Raw genomic sequence first — 24777 nt, forward strand, 5'->3', positions numbered from 1 at the left:
GTGGATGGAGATAAAAGCATTTCATGACCCTACCAAGCCTCAAAGGGTTCGAGCTAGGCTTCCTGAACCCCAAGGGGTCTCAGTGTTCCCTCCCACACCCACTCCTCAGAGAAGGCTGCTCTGGAACTGGAGCCAAAACTGAAGACATAGGGATCCACTAAAGACCCTCACTAACGATCCCAGCCCCTAAGGCACAACCCCCATGGAGACACACCTGATAAAAACCCAGTCACCTCCAGGGACAGTCACATGGATGCATAGTCAGAAATCCAAATGGAAAATCCCCAGGCCAGAGAGCTTAGCACCCTCCCCCATTCCAGGCTCAAACTCAGCCTCGCCCCACCCCCAAGAGGCCCAGCTCAGCTGCCAGTCCTGGGAGAAACACTGGCCTCAGAGAATAGCTGGGGGCTGACAGCGGGGTACCCTTCTTCTCCTCTTCCCACCGTCCTCCCCTCCACATTGTCCCCATCCCCCTCCTGACCTGCATTGCTTGGAGCAGAGCTGCTGCCTTCCCTGGCACATCCGCGTCCTCACACACGCGCTCCTTGACACGGCAGCCAGCCACGCAAGCACACTGATCCCAGAGGCATGCTCAGGCACGGATGTGCATATACTGCTCCCCGTTGTTCTGGTTGCACACACACACACACACACACACACACACACACACACACCAACACCAACACACTGACCACCATCACAGGCACATGCAAGCACAGAAACTGTAGTCTCCAGCCCCCAAGAGTTCCATCTTTCATCTCTTTTCTTTCCAAAGTGTGCCTCTCTGTGCCACAGGAGCCCGCTTCTCCCTATGCAGGTGGCAGGGCAAAATTGGGAGGCCCTTACCTCCCAGGAAGATCAAGAGCTGAGACAGGAGTGTGTGTGTGTGTGTGCCCGCGCGCGCTGTTGCCCTTGCCCTATCCTTGTGTCATGTTATCACTGTCCCTGGAGCTTGCCCCCGCCACTACCCCCACACACACCAGCATCCAGCTCCAGCCATCTCCTTCTCAGCCCAGCAGGCAGCAAACATCTCACAGCAGGGAGGAAGGCACTTTGAGCAGAATGATTGTATTTGGGGTTCACCACCTCCACAGCCCCCCTCGAAGACAGGTCCAGAGAGAGCCAAACTTCTGGGTCAGCTTCTGGGCTTTTCTAGAGGATCAGAAAGCCCCCCGGTTGACAGAGGTACCTGAGAACTGAGGAGAGGAAGGGGAGGACGGCGTGTGAGGCTGGCAGCTGCCCCTCCATGGCCCTGCCTCCCCACCTCTCAACCTGCAGCCGTTCAGCCTCTCTGCAGGCCAGAGCACCTGGCATTTTCAGCATCCTGCCATACCTTTTGGGGTGGCATTTGGCAGTCTGTCCCTTAAGAGTTCCTGACAAGGATCAGGTAGAGAAAATTTTCTGTGGCCCTACTTCTCACCCTCCTGCCCCCCACCCTCTCCACTCCAGGCTCATGGGGCCCCCTCCCTGCAGCTCTGGCTAACCTTGTGGTGGGAGGATCCACACGCTGGTGGTGGCAGTATGTGTGGTGTTGACATCTGTGGACACAGTGTTGAGACTGGTGGCAGCCGAGCTTTGAAATTTCTGCCGGTACCTTCTCCGGCTACACTTGAACATCCTGGGAAACCGGGGCCGGGGCCAGCCCATGCCTGGCCTGCGGTAAGGGAAACTCAGGCCCCGGGGCCTGGGGGCCCGTGCCAGCTGAGAGGGCCCCATGGGTGCAGGGAGCTTCTGAGAGGTGTCTGAGAGGTGGGGTGCCACTGCCCAGGGCAACTGGAGCCTCTATGACATAGGGTGTCTTCCAGAGGATGATGCTCTTTAGAGCAGGTCCTGACTCTCCACCCCTCCCTCCCCCCAGTGGGTCTGCCTCTCCCACAGTCCTGCCCATCGGGGCCAGGACAATATCATCTCTGGGGGCAGGGTGGAAATCAGCCCTCACTTTCTTTAAAGATTTATTTATTTATTTGGAAATCAGATTTACAAAGAAACAGAGAGGGAAAGATCTTCCATCTGCCAGTCCACTTCCTAAATGGTTGCAATAGCCAAAACTGAGCTGATCTGAAGCCAGGAGCTTCTTCCAGCTCTCCCATATAAGTACAGGGTCCCAAGGACTTGGGCCATTTTCTGCTGCTTTCCCAGGCCATATGTATGAAACTGGATTAGAAGTGGAGCATCCAGGGCGTGGTGCCGTGGCCTTGCGGCTAAAGTCCTCACCTTGAACGCACTGGGATCCCATATGGGTGCTGGTTCTAATCCTGGCAGTTCCAGTTCCCATCCAGCTCCCTGTTTGTGGCCTGGGAAAGTAGTCGAAGACAGCCCAAAGCTTTGGGATCCTGCACCCGCGTGGGATACCCGAAAGAAACTTCTGGCTTTGGATTGGCACAGCACCGGCTGTCGCAGTCACTTGGGGAGTGAATCATCAGACGGAAGATCTTCCTCTCTGCATTATCTGACTTTGTAAAAAGAATAAATAAATCCTAGAAAAAGAAGAAGAAGAAAGAAGAAGAAGAAGAAGAGGAGGCGCAAGAGCATCCAGGGCATGAACTGACTCCCATATGAGATACTAACGCCGTAGGGTGGAGGAGTGGGCTGTTGAGCAATAGTGCTAACACCCTAGCTCCTCACTTTCTTACTCATCTACAGTAACAATAGTAACAGTGTTTACTGAGCACTGACTTTGTGCTGGCTTCTGCTGAGCACTTTGTACACCTTATCACACCCAATCTCACAATCGACCTGCTGGGAAAACCCCGAATATCCCCATTTCTACACAGCCAAGTTCCATCATTCCCAGTGATTACATTCTCTAAGGCCACCATAAGCACCAAATGCAAACACAGAGCCACTACTCTTACTGAGAATAAAAAAAAAAAAAAAAACACGAAAATTAACAAATATAGTTAGGTTCCTGTGGTAATTCGGTCACCACTCTTGGTTACCCGATCCATACACACCCTGGTTTTATGTGTGCAGAGGCATCATATTGTTAAGTCTCTGAGACTGAACTCATTCCCAATAGCACTTAACTAGTGCCTGAATAAAATTTATGTGACACACGTGTTTTCTTTGTCAAGCATGTCACAGCCCTGGGGTGTGGACAGACACCAGATGATGAGTCAGAATCATAACTGGGAAGCTATTTAAGACAGCAAAATCACCAACAAAGACCACCCAATGTGTGAGAGAATGTGGCACATCATAGTCTGGCAAGAGTACAGTTGTTTACCCTAAGAAAGCTGGAACAGAAAGGCAGGAAGTGCTGTTGTGTGTGGAACTGTGTGGGTATATGTTGGTGCGAGGGGTGAGGGGAGTCAACTTTTTCACCCCTGTGGATGAATGACTGAAAACTGCCTTCAGCATGCATGTGGGTATTATTCAGGTGAATGCAAATATGGAATCCACTAGAAACTGTAAAGGGAATGGAGGCTCCGTAAGGTGGAGTCAGACAATCAGAGCCAGGCAGGGGTTCAAATCCATGATGACCGAGGTCCAAAGCCCAGAGCTTTCAACTCTTGCTATTCTGCACTTGTTCATTCCTTCATTCAGGAAATGTTAACAATTTCACGTGTGCTGGGCACTAAGGACATAGATGACTCTGACCTGGGTCCCAATTCTTCCTGAAATAAGAGAAAACCAAAAGGTGGGAACCCTGGCTTTGTCTCCTCTCTGGCAGGAGGGAAGCGAGAGCTTTGCGTGGTAGGGCACTGAGTTGTGAGATTTTGGACTTGCAACTTCACATCCACACCTCAGCCCCCTCTCTTTTCCCTTCTTGTAGCCCCTCCAATCTTAATCTTGGTCCTGATGGTCTGTCTGCTCCTGCAGGAGTCAGCAACGATGTTATAAGGCCCTTGGCACCACCCTCGCTGGCCTCACCCTCTCCACACACATTTTAATCTCAACTGTCACTCTGGTCTTAGAAAGACTATGACCTTGCACCCATCCACCTTTAGCCACCATACCCATAAGCCTACCTGCCCCTCCTTACCATCAAGCCCCAGACCAAAGCCTCCTTAGCTTCTTCTTATAAGAGTCAGCCCCACCTGCTTCCTTATATAGTAGTGACAGTGTGCTTAGTGGTTAAGACCTGGTCTCTGCTACCAGGTTGACTAGCATTCAATCCTGACTTGAACTCTTAAGATGCTGTGTGATTACAGTGAGTACTTAACCTTTCTGTGCCTCTAGTTCCACATGTCTGAAATGGAGTAAAAGAAATGTACCTCTTAGAATTGTTGTGAAAGAGGAAAAAATGATATACATAACTCTCTCTTGTTTCTTCAGCCTCCTCAAAAACAAAACAAATTTAAAAATCCAGTTGGTTGAGACTGATCTTGTGGCATAGTGAGAAAATGTTCTCACCTGTTAAGCAGACATCCCATATGGATGCTGGTTCTAGTCCCAGCTGCTCCATTTCCAATCCAGCTTCCTGCTAATGCAGAAAATGCAGCAGATGATGATCCAAACACTTGAGCCTTGGCCACCCACAGAGCAGAACTGATTGTTCTGGCCACTTGTAGAATGAACCAGCAGATGAAAGATCCTCCTCTGATTTTTCAAATAAATAAATCTTTAGAAGAAGGAAACCCAGAGGCCTGGCGCAATGGTTCAATGGCTAAACCCTTACCTTGTAAGCACCGGGAATCAATGTGGGCACCAGTTCATGTCCTGGGTGCTCCACTTCCCATCCAGCTTCCTGCTTGTGGCCTGGGAAAGCCGTAGAGGATGGCCCAAAGCCTTGAGAAACCAGCACCTTTGTGGGCAATCCAGAAGATGTTCCTGGCTGCTGGCTTCAGATTGACTGAGCTCTGGATGTAGCTATTTGGGGAGTGAGCCAGCAGATGGAAGATCTTTCACTCTGGGTCTCCTACTCTATAAATCTTATCTGTCTTTCCAAAAAAAAATTTTTTTTAACTTTTTTTTTTTTCAAAAATGATATCAGTAGGAAAAACCTTGGAAGAAGATAGTTGGGCCTGGCATGATGGCTCAATGGCTAAATCCTTGCCTTGCATGCGCTGGGATCACATATGGGTGCTGGTTCATGTCCTGGCTGCTCCACTTCCCATACAGCTCCCTGCTTGTGGTCTGCTGAGGAAAACAGTAGAGGATGACCCAAAGCTTTGGGACCCTGCACTCATGTGGGAGACCCAGAAGAAGCCCCTGGCTCCTGACTTTGGATTGACTCAGCTCTGGCCATTGCGGTCACTTGGGGAGTGAACCAGAGCAGATGGAAGATCTTTTTCTCTATCTCTCCTCCTCTTTGTAAATCTGCCTTTCCAATAAAAATAAAATAATTTTTTTAAAAGAGACAGTATCTTTTTTTTTTAAAGATGATGATAATGATAATGATTGGAAAGTCAGATTCACAGAAAAAGAGAGACAGAGAGGAAAATCCTCCGTCTGTTGATTCACTCCCCAAGTGGCCGCAATGGCCAGAGCTGAGCTGATCCGGAGGAAGGAGCCGGGAGCTTCTTCTGGATCTCTGGCGCAGGCCATCCTTGACTTCTTTCCCAAGACACAAACAGGGAGCTGGATGGGAAGTGTAGCCGCCGGAACACGTACTGGCATCTATATGGGATCCCAGCACATGCTAGGCTGCTGCACAGGGCCCTAAGAAGCAATAACTTATTAAAAAAATGCTCATTCCCCTTGTAACACACCATAACTATTGTGTTTTAAAGAATTCACTTCTTTCATCTCCCAACCTCTGGCTGAGATGCTCTCTTCTCTGGCCTCTACCTGTCTTCATCCTCTTACATCGCGAAGCAGCCCATAACCATTCTGCTTTACAGACAGCTAAGGACAGAGCTAGAATTCAAGCCTGTGGCCCGAGTGACTTGAAATCTGACACTTTCCCAGCATCCGTCTGCATCAAGTACTAGAGTGGAAACTGGCCCCAGCAGTCCTGTAAAGGCAGTGACCCCTTTGTGCGACCATGATGCCACCTGGTGGCTGGAAACAAAGGGGTATTCACAGGGAGCAAAGGAAAGACTGCAGAGGGGATAAAGAGAAAAAGCAAGAGGAGAGGGAAGGAAACATGGTGAGGAAAACAATGAGGAGTATGGTGTTCATGGGAAAGAATGGGACCAGAACATCTTCCACTAAGCAGAAGCTACCAGAACTCAATGATTTCCTTCAAGGTGTGTGTGTGTGTGTGTGTGTGTGTGTGTGTGTGTGTGTGTGTGCATGTGTGTACCCATGTGAATTCAGGAGCACTAGCAGGTGTGCATGTATGCATCTGTGTTTACACTGTGGGAACACATGGTGCTTCCCGGACAGCCATGGTAACACGGCAGGTGCGCCAGTATGCAGATGCAGGGAAGGAAGCTGGTGTGCACCTGAGGTCAGCACACGGAAGCCCTGGGGACACTTATCCAGTCCTCAGACTTCATAAAATTAGTAGGGGCGTTGCCTTGGCAGGTGCAGCAGGTGTTGCCCAGTATGGCCGGAGGCTGTTGTGGTTGTGGGGCTCAATCTCCAGGCAGCAGGGGGCAGCAGGGATAAGGGGAGGCTGACCTCCCACAGGTGGGGCCATTGGGCGGGTGGCAGGCAGAAGGCGGCCTTAAAAACTCCTGCCCCGCCCGCAGGTGAGCAGTGGTGTGTGAGAGCAGCCAGGCCCTCTACCTGCCACTCGGGGCAGCCCCTGGAGCCAGCTGTGCGGGTCCTCCTGAAGCCTCTGCAGATCGTCTCAGAATTCACTGCTGAAAGCCCAGAACAGGTGCTGCATAGGATAAAGGATCCTCTGAAGGAAGCCCCATCTGGAAACAGGTTTTGGGGAGCTGGAAGGGTGGTGGTGGGGGGGAATCCTCGAAGAATTTGGAAGATGGACCCTCAGATACACAGGTGCCAGAAGGGACCCAGAGTGACTAGCAATGTAATTTGGACTTTGGGGGTGCAGTGGAAGCACCTGGGGTGCTGAGGTCTCTGGGTATCAGGTATTGGTAGAGGGTTTGGGTAGTGGAGAGGAGTAGGGATGTTGCCATGGCAACCAGGGACCACCCCAGGGTGACAGAGTCCAGATGTAGGATGCAGCAGGGTCTTGTGGGATGTGGGTCCAGGATGCCAGAATCGGGGTGTGCCAGGGTACAGAAGCTAAGGCTAGTCCTGAAGAAGCAAGAGGGAGAACAGTGATGGCAGGGCCCTGCCTCACATGCTGTCTGCTTCACAGGAGCCACCATGAAGTGCTTCAGCTTCATTAAAACCATCATGATCATCTTCAACTTGCTCATTTTTGTAAGTACGCAGGAGTTGCTCACAATGGGAGCAGAACCTGGGAGATGGGACAGAACCCTACAAGCTTTCTTCTTTAGAGTAAGATGCAAAGTGCACCCCAAATGCTAAATTCTAGTGCCTGGCGCAGCAGGCTGCCACTCAGGACTGCAAGTATAAGGAAGGTGGGTAGAGGAGCTCTGGGCACCCCACCACCACCACCACCAGTGAGTGTCAGCTCAGGCTTAGGGCAGGACAAGGACTGCTCACAGAAGTGAGTCTCCCTTTCCACACAGGCGAGTCTCCCTTTGGCCAGAGAAGGCCCAGAACTTGCCTAGGTTCCCTGAGCGCAGGAAATCCAGTGGCTTCTATGGGAGGGGCATCTGAGAAAGCCCATCGGAGCAAGGGGTCTGCTTCAAGCAGCGCTTATTTGCTCAACAGACATTCCTGGGCTAAGACATGGGGATGCTAGGGTGGCAGATGAGCTACCCCCTTCTCTGTCAGTCAGCCAGGCAAAGGACAAGACTGACTGAATGTCCAGATCTAGCTCAGACGTGAAGGGAGCCCAGAAGAGGGACTTTAACGCCACCTAGTTGGAGCTTACTTCCTGGAGGAAATAGCTGAAGCCAAGAATTTGCACTGGGTGGGGGAGTTGTAAAACATGCATAAACACCCCAGGGTAATGAAACCTGATATTGTTCCGGAAAACCAGGAACAGATTGTATTGGACCTGTTGGAGAAGCTGAGCAATGAGGCGTAACCCCTGGAGATGGTGGCAGAGATAAGGAGAAGTGGACCAAGTGGACAAGCCAAAGCCCTGGGACAGTGGCTGAGGGACAACAGAAAGCAGTCTTGGAGATAATATTCAGATTTCTGACATGAGCAATATGAGGGGACAGGAAGGGGATATACCACCAAGAGCTATGAACCTCCTGGAAACACAGCTCATATTAAACCCAGCCAGGGTTGTTGGAAAGTTGGGCCTCTGCAGATGGTCCACAAAGCCAGGGAGTGGACAGATGCACTTGCTGGGGGAAAGTGAACTCTAGGAAATAGCCATCATTGGCGATAAGCAGAGAAATAGTCACCATGAAAGAGGCAGAGGAGGAAAAGCAAGAAGAAAGGGAAAACAAGAGTGAGAGCAGAGAGGAGGAGAAGGATAAGGCCTGTGAAATGTCCCCTACCCGTAGCCTGGGATGTCACAGGGAGCCAGGAGCCACGTGAGAGTGGCTCGAGGGGTGAGAGGTGGAGAAAGTAGAGATGGGGTATAGATCGGTTTGGAGGAAGTGGGCTGAGGGTGGTGCACCTAGTTTTAAGGTGATCTGTGCTTTAAGCTCTGTTTGGCTGCTGGGAACTGGTTTTCATTCCTGTATGTGATTCCAGGGATTTGGAGAGCAGGGCAAGTGGACCGAGGGAGTTAAAGGCAAATCTGTTTCGGTTTCTGTCCTCTGTTGTTCAGGTTTGGCCAGGTTGGAGCTGAGCAGGCTTTAGGCTCCTTGAAATCTGACCCTGTGGGCGACAAACCCAACGTTTTTTCCTTTGAGCAAATACGCCTCAGCCTCACCGCTGCATGCGGACTCAGTCAGGACATGCCACCTGACTCCTCGTTCCAGCCTCAGTTTCCAGAGCTGCAAACTGGGAACAGGGTGCCATCAGGCTGACCCACCCAGCAAAACCTGGGGTTAGCAAGGTGCTGCTCTGAGAGCCATGGGAACTGGGCAGGGGCCTCCTCAGTCCTGGCCTCTTAGCACCTGGGGCAAGTCAGAAACTATGATGAGGGCAGTTCTGGCTGGTACTCCCATTCTAGTGCCTCAGCTCCCACTTGTGAGGCAAGGAGGCAGGATGAGGAACTGCCTGGCTTCTAATTCCCCAGGGTAGTTAACGAAATGGGGCCTAAGGATGGGTGAAACTTGAAGGTGTAGACTTCAGCCCCGCCTCTGTTACTATGGTGACTGCTGAGCCTGCTGCTACCACCCTGTCTCCACCTATCAGAAAGAGGTGTTCCAGGCAAACACAGCCCAGGAAGCCAAAGGAGCCTTCTGTGACCCCCTAGCTCTGCAGCGGGTCCGCAGCAACCCCTGATCACACTTATATCTGGGCTGAGGTGTGCAGCCTGAACCTGGCTGCAGGGTCCCAGCTCCAACATTGCTGACTCACTCCAGCGGATGAGCTTTCAGACTCCATGGGTACTTAAGGGGCAAGTTGTCTCAGTTTCCACCCCCCTGGCTCAGCTCTGTAAGAAGTGACTTGCTAGCCCTGTTTCAAGGCTTCCCCAAACACTCTGTCCCCAGATATGTGGTGCCACCCTGCTAGCTGTGGGCATCTGGGTATCTGTCGACGGGGGCTCCTTCCTGAAGATCTTCAGGTCGCTGTCGGAGGATTTCACACAGTTGGCCAACGTGGGCTACTTCCTCATCGCAGCTGGTGCTGTGCTGCTCGTCCTTGGTTTCCTGGGCTGCTACGGTGCTCACAAGGAGAGCAAGTGTGCTCTTATAATGGTATATCAGATCCAACTCCACAGACCCACAACCAAAGGGGCTCCTCACCCCGGGGACACCGGACCTTCAGGGATCTCACCAAAGGGCGGGCCCCCTGACCTCATGTCGATGGGGTGGGTTAGGGCAAGAAGGTCCTGGGGGGCTGTCCCTAAAACTCAGACTCCTGTTGTATACTCAGTTCTTCATCATCCTGCTTGTCATCTTCATTGCTGAGATTGCAGCTGCTGTGGTCGTCTTGGTATACACGAATTTGGTGAGGCACTGGGATGGGGCCAGGGAAGATAGTGGGAGGCCCTGGAAGTGGGCTCTGGCCTGCAGAAGGCCACCTTCTGCACAGTTGCTAAACACTGGCCTGCCCCCTTCTCCCCCACAGGCTGACAAACTCCTGTCAACAGTGGTAGTGCCTGCCATGGTAGACTATGGCTCCCAGCAGGACTTCACCCAAGTGTGGAACAGTACCATGAAAGGGGTAAGGCGGGTTGAAGGAACATTTTGGGAGGGTGGAGAGAAAGAAGCAAGGCCCTATTGACCTCCCTTAACCTTGTCTCCAGCTCAAGTGTTGTGGCTTCAACAACTACACGGATTTCAGCAACTCATCCTACTATCATAGCTATGGTGTGTATCCCCCATTCTGCTGCTTCAACAAGACAAATGAAACAGAGGACACACCTTGCACTGAAGAGAAGGCAAAGGAACTGGACATAGAGGTATGGGCTGCTGTGGGAAGCTGGGGACTACTTGAACAGCTCCTATGTGGCAGGTGGGAGGTAGGGTAGCTGCCAACTGCAAATGCCCCCTTCTCTCCCTCAAGGGCTGCTTCAAACAACTTCTGGATGAGATCCAAACCAATTCAGTTGCTGTGGGCGGTGTGGCAATCGGAATTGCAGCCCTGGAGGTAAGTGGCTGAGGCGGCTAGGGTGTCACCAGTGGGTCTGGACTGCTGGACCCACAGTTGAGGTCTCGCTAGGGTAGGCCAACTTCCAGCAGCACTTCTTGCAGAATGGTTGAGAGGCAGGGGACCAATGCTGACGGATCCCAGTCACATGCCCTCATTTCTCTGTGCTCTTTCCCCACCAGTTGGCTGCCATGATTGTGTCCCTGTATCTATACTGCAATATAAACTAAAGCCTGCTCTACTTCCGCCACTGCTGTGCCATGGAGAACACAAAAAAAGGCATCCTGGCCCTGCCAAGTGACTGTCATCAGGGTGCAAACAGAATCTTGCGGAGTCACTCGGCCCGGAATGGGCCTGCCCTTGCTGCTTTGGGCTTGGAGCTAAGTAAGGCCCATCCCTTCTAGGCTCAGCCTGACTCTTCCCTCCCTAGGCGGGGTTAGGCCTAGGTGTTCCAGGCCATCTAAGGCAGCCAATTCTTCCCCTTCCCCGTCCTTTGGCCAAGGAGGGCTCTTGGTGATCCTGGTGCTCTTCTAGGGAATGAAAAGAAGGTACCTGGTGGCTGGGGCATCCTGCCAATCAGCAGAGCTATGGGGCGGATGTGGAGAAGGCTCTTCAGAACTCATAAACCCACTAAACCCTTTGCTTTTGTACTCTTCATGTATCCTTGGGGACAGTGGCCCAACTGTGCCTTGTCCTGGACTCAGCTTCTGTGGGGTTGGCCACTCAGACATCTCCCCCAACCCCCAAAAAGACAGCAGAAGAGCATGGAGTGCGGGTGCTTATTTCTTGTATTCATTCAGGCCCCAAGCTTGGGAGGGTGCCTGGAAGGGACAGCCACAAGGGCACTGAAGGAGTCGGGGTTGGGCCGGGCTGCTTCCTCACAATGTGAGGACTTTGGCCTGAAAACCGCCCCCTCCTGGGACAGGGCACTGAACTGGAAAGCTATGAAAATAACTCGCTTGTGCCTGAGTCAGGGAGTGGTAGCCAGAATTAATAGCTGGGCAATAGCAAAAGGTCACTCCTTGGACTCGAGGGAGCCTTCCAGGAGCACCCATCCAGGAGCCAGCCTGCCTGCTCAGCCGCCCCCCAAATCTATCTGCTATGGGGCTCTCAGGTAGACTCTCTGTACTGTCCTGCTTGACCCCCTCCAGACCTGACCTCTCATTAGTGCATATATATATATATGTATATATATATATATGAATGTGAGAGAGGGAGGGAGTGACAGAGAGCACCCATCCATGGTTCATTCCCCAAATACCTGCAATCACTGGAATGGGGCTGGGCTGGGCTGAAGCCCACAGTGGGGAACCACTCCAGGTTTCCTACCACTGACCCTCACACGAAATGAGCCTAAGCAGCAGGAACTAGGACTCAAATCCAGCCATAGGCATCTTAGCTTCTAGGCAAAATGTTCCCTCCCTAAACAATTCTAACCATACCCAAGGTTAGGGGCCTTAGAAACGCCAAGCAGGCCACAGGCCCATAGCCCTTAGGACAGACTTTGGAACCCCAGTGCTTTATGGGTCCTGACGGAGACAAGGAGATGGTGATAGTTCTGTCAGGGCTCCTGGTCAAAACGTCCCTGCCAAGCTAGGGGTGATAACAGTCAGGAGGAAACCATGGCAGAAAGACACACTGTGTGTTAGTGAGCAAAGCCCAGGCTGACAAGCTAACACCAGCCTCTCCACCCACCCCCTTCCTTCCTCTTAAGCTTTCCCAGGACTGCCCAGAACCACCACCCCCTTGCCAGGTCCCACAGCAACCTACCTACCCAGTCACACCGCCCAAGGGCCAGTCTCTAAGGCCTACCAGGGTGCTAGCCCAAGTCACAGAAGTTGGCCCATCCCAACCTTTGCCACCAGCCAGTACCCCACACTCCCCCCTTGCTCCCTAAGCAACTGTGTGGAAGCTACAGGGTATTTGTTAGCTCAGGGCAGGTCTCCACTTCATAGCCTAAATTACTCTGCACCTGGCTGTCCAATGCCACCTTGAACACTATCCCCAGCACTAGCAAACACTGAAGGTGGCAGGTAGTGGTGAATGTGCACAATGAATATTTCTTATGCCATTGCAAAGCTGAGCACTGGGCACCAGGACAGGTGGCAAGGGCAGGGAGCAGGTAGGAGAGTGGGAGTCCCTGTGCCCCAGCCAAGGCTCCCATACACTGAGAAAGGAAGTGGTCTTCGGTTTCTCCACTTCCATAGATCCCTCTGACATGGGTCACTGTGCATGTGAGCTGCCTCTGGACAACCTGGAACCTCCTGTCCAATGAGTAGCTGCCTTTGTGGGAATCTTCTGGGGGGAAAAATGCCCCTTTCTTCAGAAAAATGCCCAGATAGGGAGCTTTCTGTACCCAGAGCCTGGCTAGTCACAGCCATAGCTCCTGGGTGATGCCCATGTGGTCCCGTCTCATCTACTTCCTTGCCACCCACTTCTGCCTTGCTTCTCACCCACTCCCTCCCTAACCCTTTTTGTTTGTTTTGTTTTCTCTAGCTGCGGTCATAGGCACAGGTGCCCAGGCTAGACAAGTACCAGCCTGATGGCTAAACAGAAGGAAAGGGGTGTGGCATGGCTGTTCCAGGCTCAGCCACAGCAAGGCAGGACTAAAACTAGGTTCTCTGGGAGGGAGGAGCCTGGGAAAACCCAGATGTTTGGTATTTGGGCATCCCCTGGTGGTCAACTGGCCAGCCCAAGTGGAAGACAAGCCTTGCAGAAGGGACAATAAGAAAAGCTCACTGTCCAGAGATTACACTCTACTTTCCCTCCCTTACCGCATGTCACATGCATGTGCATACAAGCAACCACAAGACACGAGGCCTGCTGAAGTTTTCTCTTTTTTTAATCAATGACCGCCTTTATCCAGCTTTGGAAATCTGGACAAAGAGGAGGCTGAGAGGAGGCCTGGTCCAGTGTCTGAGGGTCTCTGAGTGAATCAGCCCATGTCAGCCTGTGGGTCCCAGCCGCACATGTCCGTGGGTTGGACCCAGCAGTTTCCTGAGTAAGAGCCAGCCCCACCCTGCAGGGTAGGACACCGGCCCAGGAAGGGATCAAGGCCCTGCAGGTCCCGCCTATCTCCAGGGCCTGCAGGATGGTCAATAAATAGGTTAGATTCTGAGCCAGGCCTGGGGAGAGGGCACTCCAAGGGCAGGAGCAGCTATCCGGGATCCCAGAGCCTCCCAGGCACTCTCCTGGCCTTCTCCAACAAGGAAGCAAATAAATAGACCTCCAACTCAGCAACAGGGGTGTCGATGCAGGAGAACCCTCTCCTCGGGGTTAGTAGTGAAGTCTCTTGTTAAAAACAAACCAGCCCTGGCCCCTACCAGCCTCTACAAAATCCTACAGGATGGGGTGAAGGGCTAGCCTGCCTAGGGGTACATAGTACCCAGCCCCCGTAGGGTCCTAGCCAAGGGGTGTGTCTCATGTTTGTTCTGCAGCTCCTGGGGCTGCCTCCTCCTTTGGGGGTGGCTCCAGGAAAATGGGGGTGACCGATGGCGGTTTCTTCACTCTGGGTACAAAGATAAGAATTATACACAGGGAAGAGGTCATTAGCCAGCTCCCTCCAATCCCATGAGGCACCTCCCCTACCATTTCCCAGGAAAGAAGAATCACTCACGAGTAGGGAGAGGCCGGGACCCCCACCACCAGAAAGTGGTTCTTCTTGCGAAACAATCTCCACAGACCCCGGTGGTTGCCACGCACATCTAGGTCCCAGATATGGAGGCACTGGGGCGGGCGGAGTGAAGGAGACACCGGTTAGAGAGCCAGGGTGAGAAGCTAGGAGCCCAGTAGCTGCTTTCATTTGCAAGAGAAGGTGTTGCCTTTTGGGATACAGATGTGGTTGAGGGGGTTGCAAGAGGGGTTCTGGGATATAGATGTGGACGGGTTGCGGGGGTTGTAAGAGGGATTCTGTGGGTACAGAGAGAAGGTTCTGAGGCTGAGGTTTCCAGAACAAAGGCGCCCCCTATCTGAGGGCAGAGTATGTGAGGGAATAGAGAAGCATGGAGCGGGCACAGAATTGTGGCACCTTGGCAAGCTGGGTCCAGGTAGTGAAGTCATCATCCTTCTCCATTCGGATGAAGGCCACATAGGTGTGCCCCTCTGTGTCAGGCAGGAAAGTATCTTCACACGGATTCTTGCTGTGGTCCAGAACCTCAGCCTCACTGCAAGGGAGGACAAGGCCAAGCCAGGGCCCACTTCAAGGGTGCGTTCCCTGGGTGCTTGCTGGTAGGCTCTGAGATCACTATATGGTCCTCTATGTGGTCCTCTGAACCAGAGTACCCTCAACTTTGATCTCGCGAACTCCAGAGCCAAGAGGACCTCACCTCCCTTCAACCTGACTCGCCAAACCTGGCTACACAGCCCAATCACCCCAAGCCATACCTGAGCAGCCTGTGGATCTCCACTTCATAAGCTTCTTTCTTGAGACTGAAGGGGAGGGAAACATGAGTCAGGTACAGGGCAAACCCCGGTCCCAGGGCTAGCACTGGGAAAGCAAAAGGTCTTGGGGATGGCAGGATGGGGGTGGACACACAGGCCTAGAGTTGGACAGGGTAGCTCCTTAGACCTTCAGAAAGCCCCCTCTTCGCTCTGCTGCCAGCTCCCACCTGTCCACGTTCCTCAGCTGGACACCTGGAACGGTGTTAAACTTGTGCTTCTTGAAGTAGGCTTCCTAGAGTGGGTGTGAGGGTGTGGATTAAGACTTCACAGCATTAAGCTCACGCTGGCTGGCCGACCCACCCACTGAGGCAGCACTGGGCCTGGAAGGGGTGCTATCATTTCCTCCCACCTCCCCATTTCTCTCTGAGGCATCCTCGCCACGCTTGTGCCAGCATGCACCTTGGCTGAGAGCTGGTGTCCACATGGGTGGCTCATGCCACTGACCCATAGCTATCCCTGTTCCCAGTGGTTCTCCCTCGGCCCACTGCACTTTCTAAGCCACAGGAGCTAGAAATGGGTTCCAGCGCACAAAGCGATAGGTCGTGGTACATGAACTGAGGCGACCTGAGGGAAGTACTTCACTCTCTCCTCAACCCTCCTCACCCCCACACCCGCCACCAGATGAATGGGGCTGTTTTATTTGCTTCTGGCTTCCAGGAGGTTTCAACAGGAGCTGTCTATTCTTTTGGGGCTGGGGCAATCTCAAGTCCCCATCCATCGTTGCTATCACCGGGGAAAGGGCCTCTGGACAAAGCCAGGTGGAATGTGGGAGCCTGGGACTCTCTGCTCACGCCAGGCTGAGGCCTAGGCCCAGCCCTTGCAAGGACAAGAGAGGGCAGAGCCTGCAGGATTGGACTGGTACCAGGAACACCCTCTCCACACCCACAGTCTAGGGCTAAGAATAGCAGTAATAAAAATAATGCCAGCTAACCCTTTTAGAATGCTCACAGTTCAAGGCACCTCACACACATCCACTCATCTAAGCTTCCTAAGGAGCTGGGTAGCACTTCAACCTTTATGTTGCAGATAAGGAAACTGAGGCAAAAACGGAATGGGAATTTCCCCAGGGTGACCTGGCCAGGAGGCAGAGATGGGACTGCTCCAGGGCACCTGTGTCAGGCTCTGGCCCCACCCCTCACCTCCCACTCACGTGGAAGTAGCCGTTCATGTTGAGGCCAACGATGCCAAAGTGATAGGATCGGGAAACATCAGGGATGACACATTCCCGGCCCCGGCGCTGCTCAGGCATCCGCATCCACATGTCCCAGTCCCAGAGCTGAGGCCACGGAAGGTCATGAAGGTGAAGACACTGGGAGTAGGCCCGGGGGGCAGGCAGGCATCCCTTCCTACTCTCCACCCTGCTGGGTACCTTCTCTGGTGTGGGCCACTTGGGCTCCAGCTCCTCCTTGTACAAGGATTTCCGGAGCACCCAGCCCAGGCCAGGCATGGTCTCCACGCGGTACAGGAGCGCTGGGTCTTCAGCTGTGTGTTCATACCCCTGGGGTCCAGAGGGCCCAGAGTGGGAGACATTGGCTGGGGGCCTCTGCCACCAACTCCCCCTGCTAATTCCTGGCCACCCAGCCTACCTGGTCATTCCAGGCAGAGATGCAGTACAGGCTCTCATCCTCCTCCAGCAGGTGGATGGACTGGCTCAGGAAACTGAGGAAGGTGGGGACCAAGAGTTCACACCGGGCAAGGCCAAACTCAAGACACACAGGCCGGGTGGGCAGAGCTGGGAGTCACGAGTTGCACCTCCTGCCCTTGAACCCCTCCCATCTCATTCAAACCTCCTGCCTCCTACTGGACACCTGCCAACTTACCTCCTCACCTCTACTCAACCTTCTCCCCCGCAACCCTCCCATCTGAGCTCATTTCCTCCAGAAATTTCTCCAAGACACTTTACTGCCTTCTTCCGCAGAGACCCGGCTAAGCCAGGTTACAGGCAGGAGCCGCAGGCAGGTTACAGGAGCTGCAGCAGGAGGGCCACTCCCTAGCCTCTCACCTGAAAAAATCCACAGCGATGTCCAGGTCCTCTTCCAGAACTACAGCAAACTTGGCCTCCTGCAGGGGGAGGGGACATTAGGATCCCAAGGAGGCGGCCCCTCAACCCTCTCATGGACTCCACGCCACTTCACAGGTATCACCACCCTCATTTTCCAGGTTGGAAGGATGAGGCCAAGAGGGGAAGAACTTCCTAGAAAACAGGTCCAGAGCTTAAGACCACACTTCCCTTCCCAGGCCTGAGAGTCATTCCCCAGAGCACTCACCGGAAACAGGTTGAAAGTGGCAGTGAGGCTGGCCTTGTAGTGCTGGGTGGGGAGTGGGAAGAGGCAGGTGAGTTTGGGGCAGGGCAGAGCAGGGGCGAGAGTCAGGGCTGGGTGGGTGCCACTTCCGCCTCTGCCCAGGCAGTACCTGAGACACACGGGCGTTCTTGATGCTGATGGGAGTGTGCTGGATGCCTCGTAGGCCAAACAATGCCACCACATCCATGGGTTCCTGGGGATATGATAGGGTGGGCATGGTCACTCATCACCCAGCGAGACCTCTCTGGCCCTGCCCACCACAGCCCTGTGCTGGGCTGTGTGCTTGGCTGGTCCTTGGGCAATCGCTGCTGCTCAGCGATGGCAATCCCCATGCTCTGCTTAGCCCGGAGCCCCAGCCTCACTCACCTCATAGTAGCCGTCGATGAACACTGTGATCATCTGTGGGGACACTCCCTGGGCTGAGAGCAGGGAGCGCAGCATCCTAGGGGGCCCAGGGAGGTGTCAGGGCCTCTCCATGCCCCCAGCTCAGGGCTGCCCTGAGGCTGGCTTCCCCATGCTCACCCACACAGATCGATGGGCCTTCCTACCTACCACAAGGGCTCCTCCTGCGTACGGGCACCCTCCCATGCTGTGCTGGCTGCAGCCCATCCTTAGACTTACCTGTACAGGTAATTGGGTCGGTTTCCTGCAATGACAGCCACCGGCACATTGAGGACCTTGTTGTCTGGGAGCTGTGGGAGATACAGCTTTTAGCTTTTGTCTTCTCACCCCTTCAAACTGGGGCCCTATCTGAGGAAAAGGTGGAAAAGGTTCTAGGGCAACGAGTGAGGCAGAACTCTTCTCTGGGCTTCCCACAGAGCCAGCAGCCCCTTCCCCACCTGCCTGGATCTCTCCTAAGGCCCCTTGCTGAGCTAGGATGGAGTCCAAGGCCTCACCCACCGGGTCGGGGCTGAACTCGATGGGGGTGGGGTCCTTGCAGCTGCACACGCTCCCGTAGCCTTCAACTTTGCTGCAGAAGCGCCGGCGGCGGCGGTTCAACTCTGTGTCTGCCCAGTGACACTCTGCTTCTGAGATAGGAAAGGGTGTGAAGCCAGAGTGGTTTGGAAGAGCCTCAGGTACTCACTCAGGAGGATCAAGTCGCATACAGAAGATGCAGGTGCCACTGCCCCAGGGCCCAGCCCCCACTGACCCCACCTTCAGCCGAGCTCAGTGGCACGTCTGTCTTCAGCAGGACTGGGTCCCCCCAGGAGGAGAGGGCAGGTGACTTTGAGTGCTTCTCCCCAAGAACTGGACCTGGCAAGGGCAGAAGGATGAGGACTCATGGAAGCCCAGATGCTGGCTTTGCAGCTTCTCCCCAGCTCTTACCTGCCGGCATCCTACCCACAGTCCCTGGTTCTTGTCGGCCACCCTCTGCCCCAGGTCTTGGCCCTCTGCTCTTCCCAGGAACCTCCATACAACCCAGTGGGCAGCCTATGGTGCTGGCACCTCCTTTTCGTCCCACGAAGGCCCAAGTGTCTCTCCAGCCCAGGGCAGGGCCAGCCTGGCTACCCAGGCTCCTCAGCAGAGCCTTGGCTGTGTCCTTGAGGTGGAAGGAGCCCTCATCCTGGGGGGACCAGAGAAGGGTGGTCAGCTCAACCTGAAGGGGTCCAGGAGCAACCCCAGCGACATGTCAAGCACAATGGAAAACCTTTCAATGAGTTCTTGAAACAATTGCAACAACCCATGACAGTTACTCTGTTTCATGTAAAGAAGCTCAAGTCATTCGGCTGGCTGCTCAACTCCACCAACTCTCCGTCCACAGATCCTCTCGTTTCCCTTTCAAACCCGTCCCCACCACTCTGCCCCACTTGCTTTATTTTGTTCTTCATGTCAACTATAATTTCCTGCCCTCACGCATTTATTTACTTGGCTGGGTTTTTTTTGCCGAACTTGTGCTGCTAGGATATAAGCTCTAAGTTCTAGGTTAGACTCGGTCTTGCTTCTCATTGTATCTGCTGTGCCCAGAGCAGTGCCCAGTACACAGCAGGTGCTCAATAATTGCTTGCTGAATTAGAGAAAAAACTGATGACTTCGGGATTGGAGCCCAAGTCGCCTTCCTCCACAGGTTTTCCCCATGAGCCCACGTTTGGGGTGGAAAATTCAGGGCTGGAGCAGGGTTGGACCTGAGGGGCAAAAGGGGTGTGTAGAAAGGTAGGGGGCCAGGGTCAGCCACTGACCTTGACGGTGCAGATGAGTACTCGGCCGGGCGCCACCATGTTGAGGAACAACACCATGGCCTCATCCTCATGAGGCGAGTACGTGTCGAACACACGCTTTGCCATCACATGGCCCTGGTGGGAGACACACTTCACCAAGTCTGTCCCCAGGAGAGCCTAGCTCCAGTCCCCTGGGTTCCCTTCTCCCCCCATGCCCAGAACCTCACCGTGGCCTGGTTGAGGACGATGACATGGATGCCCCTGCCTTGCTCCCGGGCCTCATCCTCCAGCACCTACCCAGTGGCAGACACAAAGCCAGGCTAGTGAGGCTGGCATCACAGTTGTCTCTGTCTTACAGATGCTTACAAGAGCAGCTGCAGGAAACCTCCCAGCCTGCCTCTGGCCACCCAGCACTACCTTGTCAGAAAAGATCAGACCTTTATGCAGCCCTCCTCTCCTCGGCCTTGCTCACTGCCACGGCTCAGAGCTCTGCACTGTCTCTGTCCCACCCTGGAGCTATTGCTGTCCCCACCCACTCCCCCACATCAGACACTGCCCTGCAAAGGAGGACCAGGCCTGACAACTTCCAGGTCCATCCCCAGTGCCCATTTCAAGGCATGAGACCCAAGAACAGGGAGCAGCCAGTGGCTATGGAAGAAACCAGTCCCAAAGATCACCACCTGCTCCAACTACCATCCCATCTGTGATACAAGCTCACACGCTTCTCAGTAATCACTGGTCCCAGACTACAGGTACACAATCGAGGACTTTAAGCTCAGCCTGCTGGAAACTGGCAGAGCAATCCTTCATACCAGATGTTGGGCCCTACAGCTAACCCCAAGCAGAATGGAGGAGCTGAACACCAGGCCGTGGTCCTCTCACCGTGGTGCCATCCACAGCCACATATACTTTGCTGCGACTGGAGTATACCTCCACATCCAGGACCCGCCGGGGGCTGCTGCCGTGGCGCCGGGGGGACTCCAGGCGGCCCAGACTCTCATCTATGGGGTGGGATGGACACAGAACTGGTCAGTCTCCCCAGCAGCCAAACCCTGTGGGAGCTGCCTGCTCCTGGAGCCCTGAGGCCCTTCCACCCTGCCATCAGCACCACTGCCCCCACTCTCAGTCTGGCCCCACCATAGTCTTGCTCTGGCTCTAGGTCTTCATTGGCTTCGCTGATAGCTCGCCGAGTGTCCAGGATCAGTTTGATGTTGACAATGACAGTCACCAGGAGGAAGAGCACGGCCCCTGTCTGGGGGACGAGGCAGGTGTGAGTAGGTGGAGCCATCCACAGCATCCCAGACCTCCTTCCTGTTCCACTGAAGGCACAGGAAGAAGCCAGCACCTGTCTCTGCCTCGGTTGGTCTATCTCTACTTCCCAGACCACAACCTGCTTTCACAGCCGCCTCCAGGAAGCCTCCCCTGAACCGCCCCCTCCATCAGGGCCCTCCCTACCCAGAGGTCCTGGGGTTTTCCATCTGAGGTCTTGATTTCCTTGGTCCCCTCCACAGTTAGCACCTAGAGGGGAGTCCCCAGGCCAGAGAACCAAGCTGGGAAACCTAAGATGTGGGTCCTAGCCCTAAGAGTGTGTGTCTTTGGGGGGAGGGGCCACACCTTTCCAGTCACACCTCATGGTTCTACTGTTGGATACCTAAAAGAGTGTTCTTGGGTTCCGATTCCAGAACTCTGGGTCCAAATCACTACCTGGTAGAGACACAACATACAGAGGTGTCCCTGCCTCTCCTTTGTAGCTGGATGGTGGCCAAGGCAGGTCCTGACAGCCAGGGCTCGGGTTGGGGAGGAAAGCCGGGTGGGAGCTCCAGCCATACCTGACAGAACCTGCGCAGGGCCCGCTGGTTTGTCAGTTTATACTTCCAGGTAAGGTACCAGCTCCGTTTCTTCCGAGCCCCAAAGGGCTTGACCAGTGGGCTGGGCTTCCAGTCGTCCATGACGGAGTAGGGGGTCACTACGGCCCTGGCCAGCCCATGACTTCAGCAATCTGAAGGAACCAGAAGTGTAATGTGACACTCTCTGAGGGGGGATACCCCCCTTTACCCCCAAGCAGGGCAAGTTGCATCCATGCTGTGTGACCTGTGGAAAGTGGCTCAACTTCTCTGAGCCTGGCAGGGAAACCCTCAGAGAGCTTGGAGCACCTGGCAATTCTCTGGGGCTGAGGAAACTATGAGAGCAGCTCAGGCCGCTAGGGAGCCGTGGCCTGATCATCAAGCTCGCACGGTTCTAGAGCCCCTACAGGGACCAAGTCCCATGCCTTTGCTATCCAGGAGTAGGCCTAGCACAGCGACCTCCCCCGCCCATTGCAAGGGGTCCATCCTCACTCTAGCCCATCTGGCTCCGCTGCTCCACCGAGACTCGGACTCGGGGCCACCCGAGGGCGCAAGGGCCTTGCCTCGGCTTCGCCACCCGTCCCAGACACCCCCACGCCCCGGCCCGGAGGCACTCACAGCTCAGGGGCCCGAGGCCCCACTCGGGCCCCTCTCGGGCCCGCACCGCTCGCCCCGGCGCGCCGCGGCCTCCGCCTCCTCCATGCCGCTCGCGGCCCCGCCCCGGCCCGCCCCCCCGCTTCCGCCGCCGCCGCCGCCGCGGGGTGAGAGGGCGGAGGGCGGCGCTTAGGGCAGCGGCGGGCCGGGCGGTCAGCGGGCGGCCCGGGGACCGGACCCTGCGGCGCGTTGCTGCCGGGTCGGAGGGTCGGGGTGCTGAGGCCGGAGCAGCCGGCTCTCCAGCTCCGCCCATGGCGGATCTGACTCCAGCCGGGGCCCGAGAGCACCTTGGAGCGGTGGGCGGCAGGCCGGGGTCAGGGACTCCCGGGCGCCTGTCTCCACCTCATCACCCTCCTGGGCCAGGCTGTCATCCCAGGCATGGAACACCGGCACACCGCCTTCAGAGTGCGAAGGGACGTTAAAACGAGGTTCCGCCTCTGTCCTGGGCATTTTACTGTTGCTATTGATCTCATTTAATTCCACTGTTCATAAGGTAGGCAGTCCAATATCAATACCGTGAAGAGAAGGAGGTCGGACGTTCCAAAAGTAGGCCGGCTGGCGGCCACTTCATACTTTGCTGAATTGTTGGGTTAGAACGGAACGCTGGCAATATGGAGGAGGGCAGGGTTTGGGTACCTGGCTAACCAATCCCTAGGTGATGAAAATGTTTGTTAGGAGTGACTGTTCATGTTACAAGGGAAGCTTCACTGTTTACTGAAGACCAAGGTTGAAGCGGGACAGAAGAAGCCAGAAAACCAAGGACGTTATTGCCATCCCTGCCCCGCTCGACCCACCACACGTGGTCCTGTCTTTAGAATTTACGTAATGAGCCTGGCACAATGGTCAGTGGCTAAATCCTCACCTTGTACACACCAGGATCCCATATGGGCACCTGTTTGTGTCCCAGCTGCTCCGCCTCCCATCCAGCTCCCTGCTTGTAGCCTGGTAAAGCAGTCGAGGATGGCCCAAAGCTTTGGTATCTTGCACCCATGTGGGAGACCCGGATGAAGCTCCAGGCTCCAGGCACTGCATCCGCTTAGCTCCTGCCATTGCTGGCACTTGGGGACAGAAGATCTTTCTTTATCTCTGCTTCTCTCTGTAAATCTATCTTTCCAATAAAAATATTAAAAAAAAAAAAAAGGAATTGAGATACTAGGTGGTTTTCTTCTAGTAGGTATTGAAATGACAAGAAAAAAATCAACACTCATATTTTTTGATAAAAAAAAAAAAGACATTTTATCTGGAAGGTAGAGATACAGCTTAAGTGAGAGGTCTTCTATTCTCTGCTTCACTCCCCAAAAGCCCTTGGGCTGGACCAGGCGGGAGACAGGAGTCTCCCACCGGTCTTCCACGTGGGTGCAGGGTCCCAAGAACTCCATATATCTTCTACAACAGGAAGCTGGATTGGAAACAGAGTAGGTAAGGGCCTGGCGCAATAGCCTAGCTGCTAACGTCCTCACTTTGCATGCACCAGGATCCCATATGGACGCCAGTTCTAATCCTGGTGGTCCTATTTCTCATCCAACTCCCTGTTTGTGGCCTGGGAAAGCAGTCCAAGGATGGCCCAAAGCCTTAGGACCCTAAACCCATGTGGAAGATCCGGAAAAAGCTTCTGGCTTCGGATCAGCTCAGCTCCGGCCATTGTGGTCACTTAGAAAGTGAATCATTGGATGGAAGATCTTCCTCTCTGTGTCTTCTCTCTGTATATCTGACTTTGCAATAAAAATAAATAAATCTTAAAAAAAGAAAGAAAGAAATAGAGTAGATGGGGCCTGATGTGATAATATAGCGGTTCGAGTCCTCACCTTGAATGCACCAGGATCTCATATGGGCGCCAGTTCTAATCCTGGCAGTCCTGCTTCCCATCCAGCTCCCTGCTGTGGCCTGGGAAAGCAGTGGAGGACGGCCCAAAGCCTTGAGACCCTGCACCCATGAACCATCGGACGGAAGAGCTTCCTCTCTGTCTCTCCTCCTCTCTGTGTATCTGACTTTGCAATAAAAATTAAAAAATCTGAAAAAAGAAAAAGGAATAGAATAGGTAGTAGTTTAACTAGTTCCACCGCAGCCAAGCCCTCACATTGTTTTTTTTTTTTTTAAGATTTATTTTTATTGGAAAGTCAAATTTACAGAGACAAGGAAAGACAGAGGGAAAGATCTATCTGCTGTTCACTCTCCAAGTGACCACAATGGCAGGAACTGAGCCAATCTGAAGCTAGGAGCCAGGAGCTTCTTCCAGGTCTCCCATACACGTGCAGGGTCCCAAAGCTTTGGGCCATCCTCAGCGGCTTTCCCAAGCCAAAAACAGGGAGTCTGAAGGGACGCAGGGAGCCTGGAGGGAAGTGGAGCAGTCAGGATGTGAACCAGCATCCACAGGGGATCCTGGTACATGCCAGTCGAGGATTCCAGTCAACAGGGCACTGCACTGGACCCCACAATTGCCTCTGTGAAAGATGTCTCTCAGAGGGCCTTGCCAGCACTCTTCTCTTTTCAGCTTTCCTCTCTGTGGAAGAACTCAGCTACTTTCAGGACCTTGTTTTCCATGGCTATTCTAGAACTCACCTCAACACTTCTGGTGTGGTTTTTTTTTTTGTTTTGTTTTGTTTTTTTCATGATCTTTACATAGTCGGTTAGGGCACAAAGGACCAAGGGCTACAGGAAAGTGGCTAGGATCACTGTTTCCACATTCTCTTTTTCCTTCCTCTATCTGATGGAAGGAGGGGAGATAAAGGGAGAAGCTACACCCAGCCTCCCCCCCATCCCACGTTCCCAGATGTGGGGCATGCT

General features: G+C 54.0%; 3 protein-coding genes across 6 annotated transcripts in view; 1 reads left to right on the forward strand and 2 right to left on the reverse strand.

Annotated features, from left to right (window-relative positions):
• Positions 1 to 1052: 1052 nt before the first annotated feature.
• On the reverse strand, positions 1053 to 1736 carry P3R3URF (PIK3R3 upstream open reading frame). 2 transcript variants are annotated; one of them, XM_040977778.1, is made up of 3 exons: positions 1485 to 1736; positions 1334 to 1373; positions 1053 to 1196 (listed from the first exon to the last, which is right to left on the reverse strand). In XM_040977778.1, the coding sequence occupies exons 1-3, from the start codon at positions 1714 to 1716 to the stop codon at positions 1136 to 1138; spliced, it is 333 nt and encodes a 110-aa protein (XP_040833712.1). In that variant the 5' UTR covers positions 1717 to 1736; the 3' UTR covers positions 1053 to 1135. The 2 variants fall into 2 exon arrangements, with proteins under 2 accessions (XP_040833712.1, XP_040833713.1); XM_040977779.1 differs by lacking the exon at positions 1334 to 1373 and having other exon boundaries at positions 1153 to 1196; positions 1485 to 1716.
• Positions 1737 to 6572: 4836 nt separating this feature from the next.
• TSPAN1 (tetraspanin 1) lies at positions 6573 to 11236 on the forward strand. Its single transcript, XM_040977825.1, has 8 exons — positions 6573 to 6712; positions 7163 to 7227; positions 9495 to 9701; positions 9880 to 9954; positions 10075 to 10170; positions 10253 to 10408; positions 10513 to 10596; positions 10779 to 11236. Exons 2-8 carry the CDS (start codon positions 7171 to 7173, stop codon positions 10824 to 10826), a joined length of 723 nt encoding a protein of 240 aa, XP_040833759.1. The 5' UTR covers positions 6573 to 6712; positions 7163 to 7170; the 3' UTR covers positions 10827 to 11236.
• A 2184-nt stretch (positions 11237 to 13420) lies between these two features.
• The window catches only part of POMGNT1 (protein O-linked mannose N-acetylglucosaminyltransferase 1 (beta 1,2-)), a 30311-nt gene continuing 18954 nt past the window's right edge, over positions 13421 to 24777 (reverse strand). The window contains exons 2-23 of one of the 3 annotated variants that reach the window (XM_040977780.1): positions 21325 to 21494; positions 20633 to 20747; positions 20378 to 20496; positions 19723 to 19788; positions 19517 to 19630; positions 18786 to 18903; positions 18495 to 18593; positions 18240 to 18367; positions 17961 to 18031; positions 17706 to 17781; positions 17449 to 17532; positions 17304 to 17345; positions 17039 to 17097; positions 16623 to 16695; positions 16406 to 16534; positions 16187 to 16312; positions 15204 to 15268; positions 14980 to 15024; positions 14624 to 14759; positions 14239 to 14322; positions 13982 to 14104; positions 13421 to 13721 (exon numbers count right to left, since the gene is read on the reverse strand). In XM_040977780.1, coding sequence (XP_040833714.1) covers positions 13704 to 13721; positions 13982 to 14104; positions 14239 to 14322; positions 14624 to 14759; positions 14980 to 15024; positions 15204 to 15268; positions 16187 to 16312; positions 16406 to 16534; positions 16623 to 16695; positions 17039 to 17097; positions 17304 to 17345; positions 17449 to 17532; positions 17706 to 17781; positions 17961 to 18031; positions 18240 to 18367; positions 18495 to 18593; positions 18786 to 18903; positions 19517 to 19630; positions 19723 to 19788; positions 20378 to 20496; positions 20633 to 20747; positions 21325 to 21444 — 2010 coding nt within the window. In that variant the 5' untranslated portion in view covers positions 21445 to 21494 and the 3' untranslated portion in view covers positions 13421 to 13703. Of the gene's footprint in view, positions 14105 to 14212; positions 14323 to 14623; positions 14760 to 14979; positions 15025 to 15203; positions 15269 to 16186; positions 16313 to 16405; positions 16535 to 16622; positions 16696 to 17038; positions 17098 to 17303; positions 17346 to 17448; positions 17533 to 17705; positions 17782 to 17960; positions 18032 to 18239; positions 18368 to 18494; positions 18594 to 18785; positions 18904 to 19516; positions 19631 to 19722; positions 19789 to 20377; positions 20497 to 20632; positions 20748 to 20950; positions 20969 to 21324; positions 21495 to 21957; positions 22066 to 24777 lie in introns of those variants that run through there. The other 2 variants (XM_040977781.1, XM_040977782.1) reach the window with 2 other exon arrangements.

This window comes from Ochotona curzoniae, unplaced genomic scaffold, assembly GCF_017591425.1.
Source record: "Ochotona curzoniae isolate NIBS_2020 unplaced genomic scaffold, NIBS_Ocur_1.0 contig_2855, whole genome shotgun sequence".
Classification (NCBI taxonomy): domain Eukaryota; kingdom Metazoa; phylum Chordata; class Mammalia; order Lagomorpha; family Ochotonidae; genus Ochotona; species Ochotona curzoniae.

Bases quoted from the DNA above. Each gene is read 5' to 3' on its own strand.
- TSPAN1 (XM_040977825.1), top strand. From the start codon at position 7,171: ATGAAGTGCTTCAGCTTCATTAAAACCATCATGATCATCTTCAACTTG. The intron at 9,702-9,879 runs GTATATCAGATC...TTGTATACTCAG, and splicing joins GCAAGTGTGCTCTTATAATG to TTCTTCATCATCCTGCTTGT. The intron at 10,171-10,252 runs GTAAGGCGGGTT...CCTTGTCTCCAG, and splicing joins GGAACAGTACCATGAAAGGG to CTCAAGTGTTGTGGCTTCAA.
- P3R3URF (XM_040977778.1), bottom strand. From the start codon at position 1,716: ATGGGGCCCTCTCAGCTGGCACGGGCCCCCAGGCCCCGGGGCCTGAGT. The intron at 1,374-1,484 runs GTTAGCCAGAGC...GATCCTTGTCAG, and splicing joins GTGGATCCTCCCACCACAAG to GAACTCTTAAGGGACAGACT. The intron at 1,197-1,333 runs GTATGGCAGGAT...TCCTCTCCTCAG, and splicing joins GCCAAATGCCACCCCAAAAG to TTCTCAGGTACCTCTGTCAA.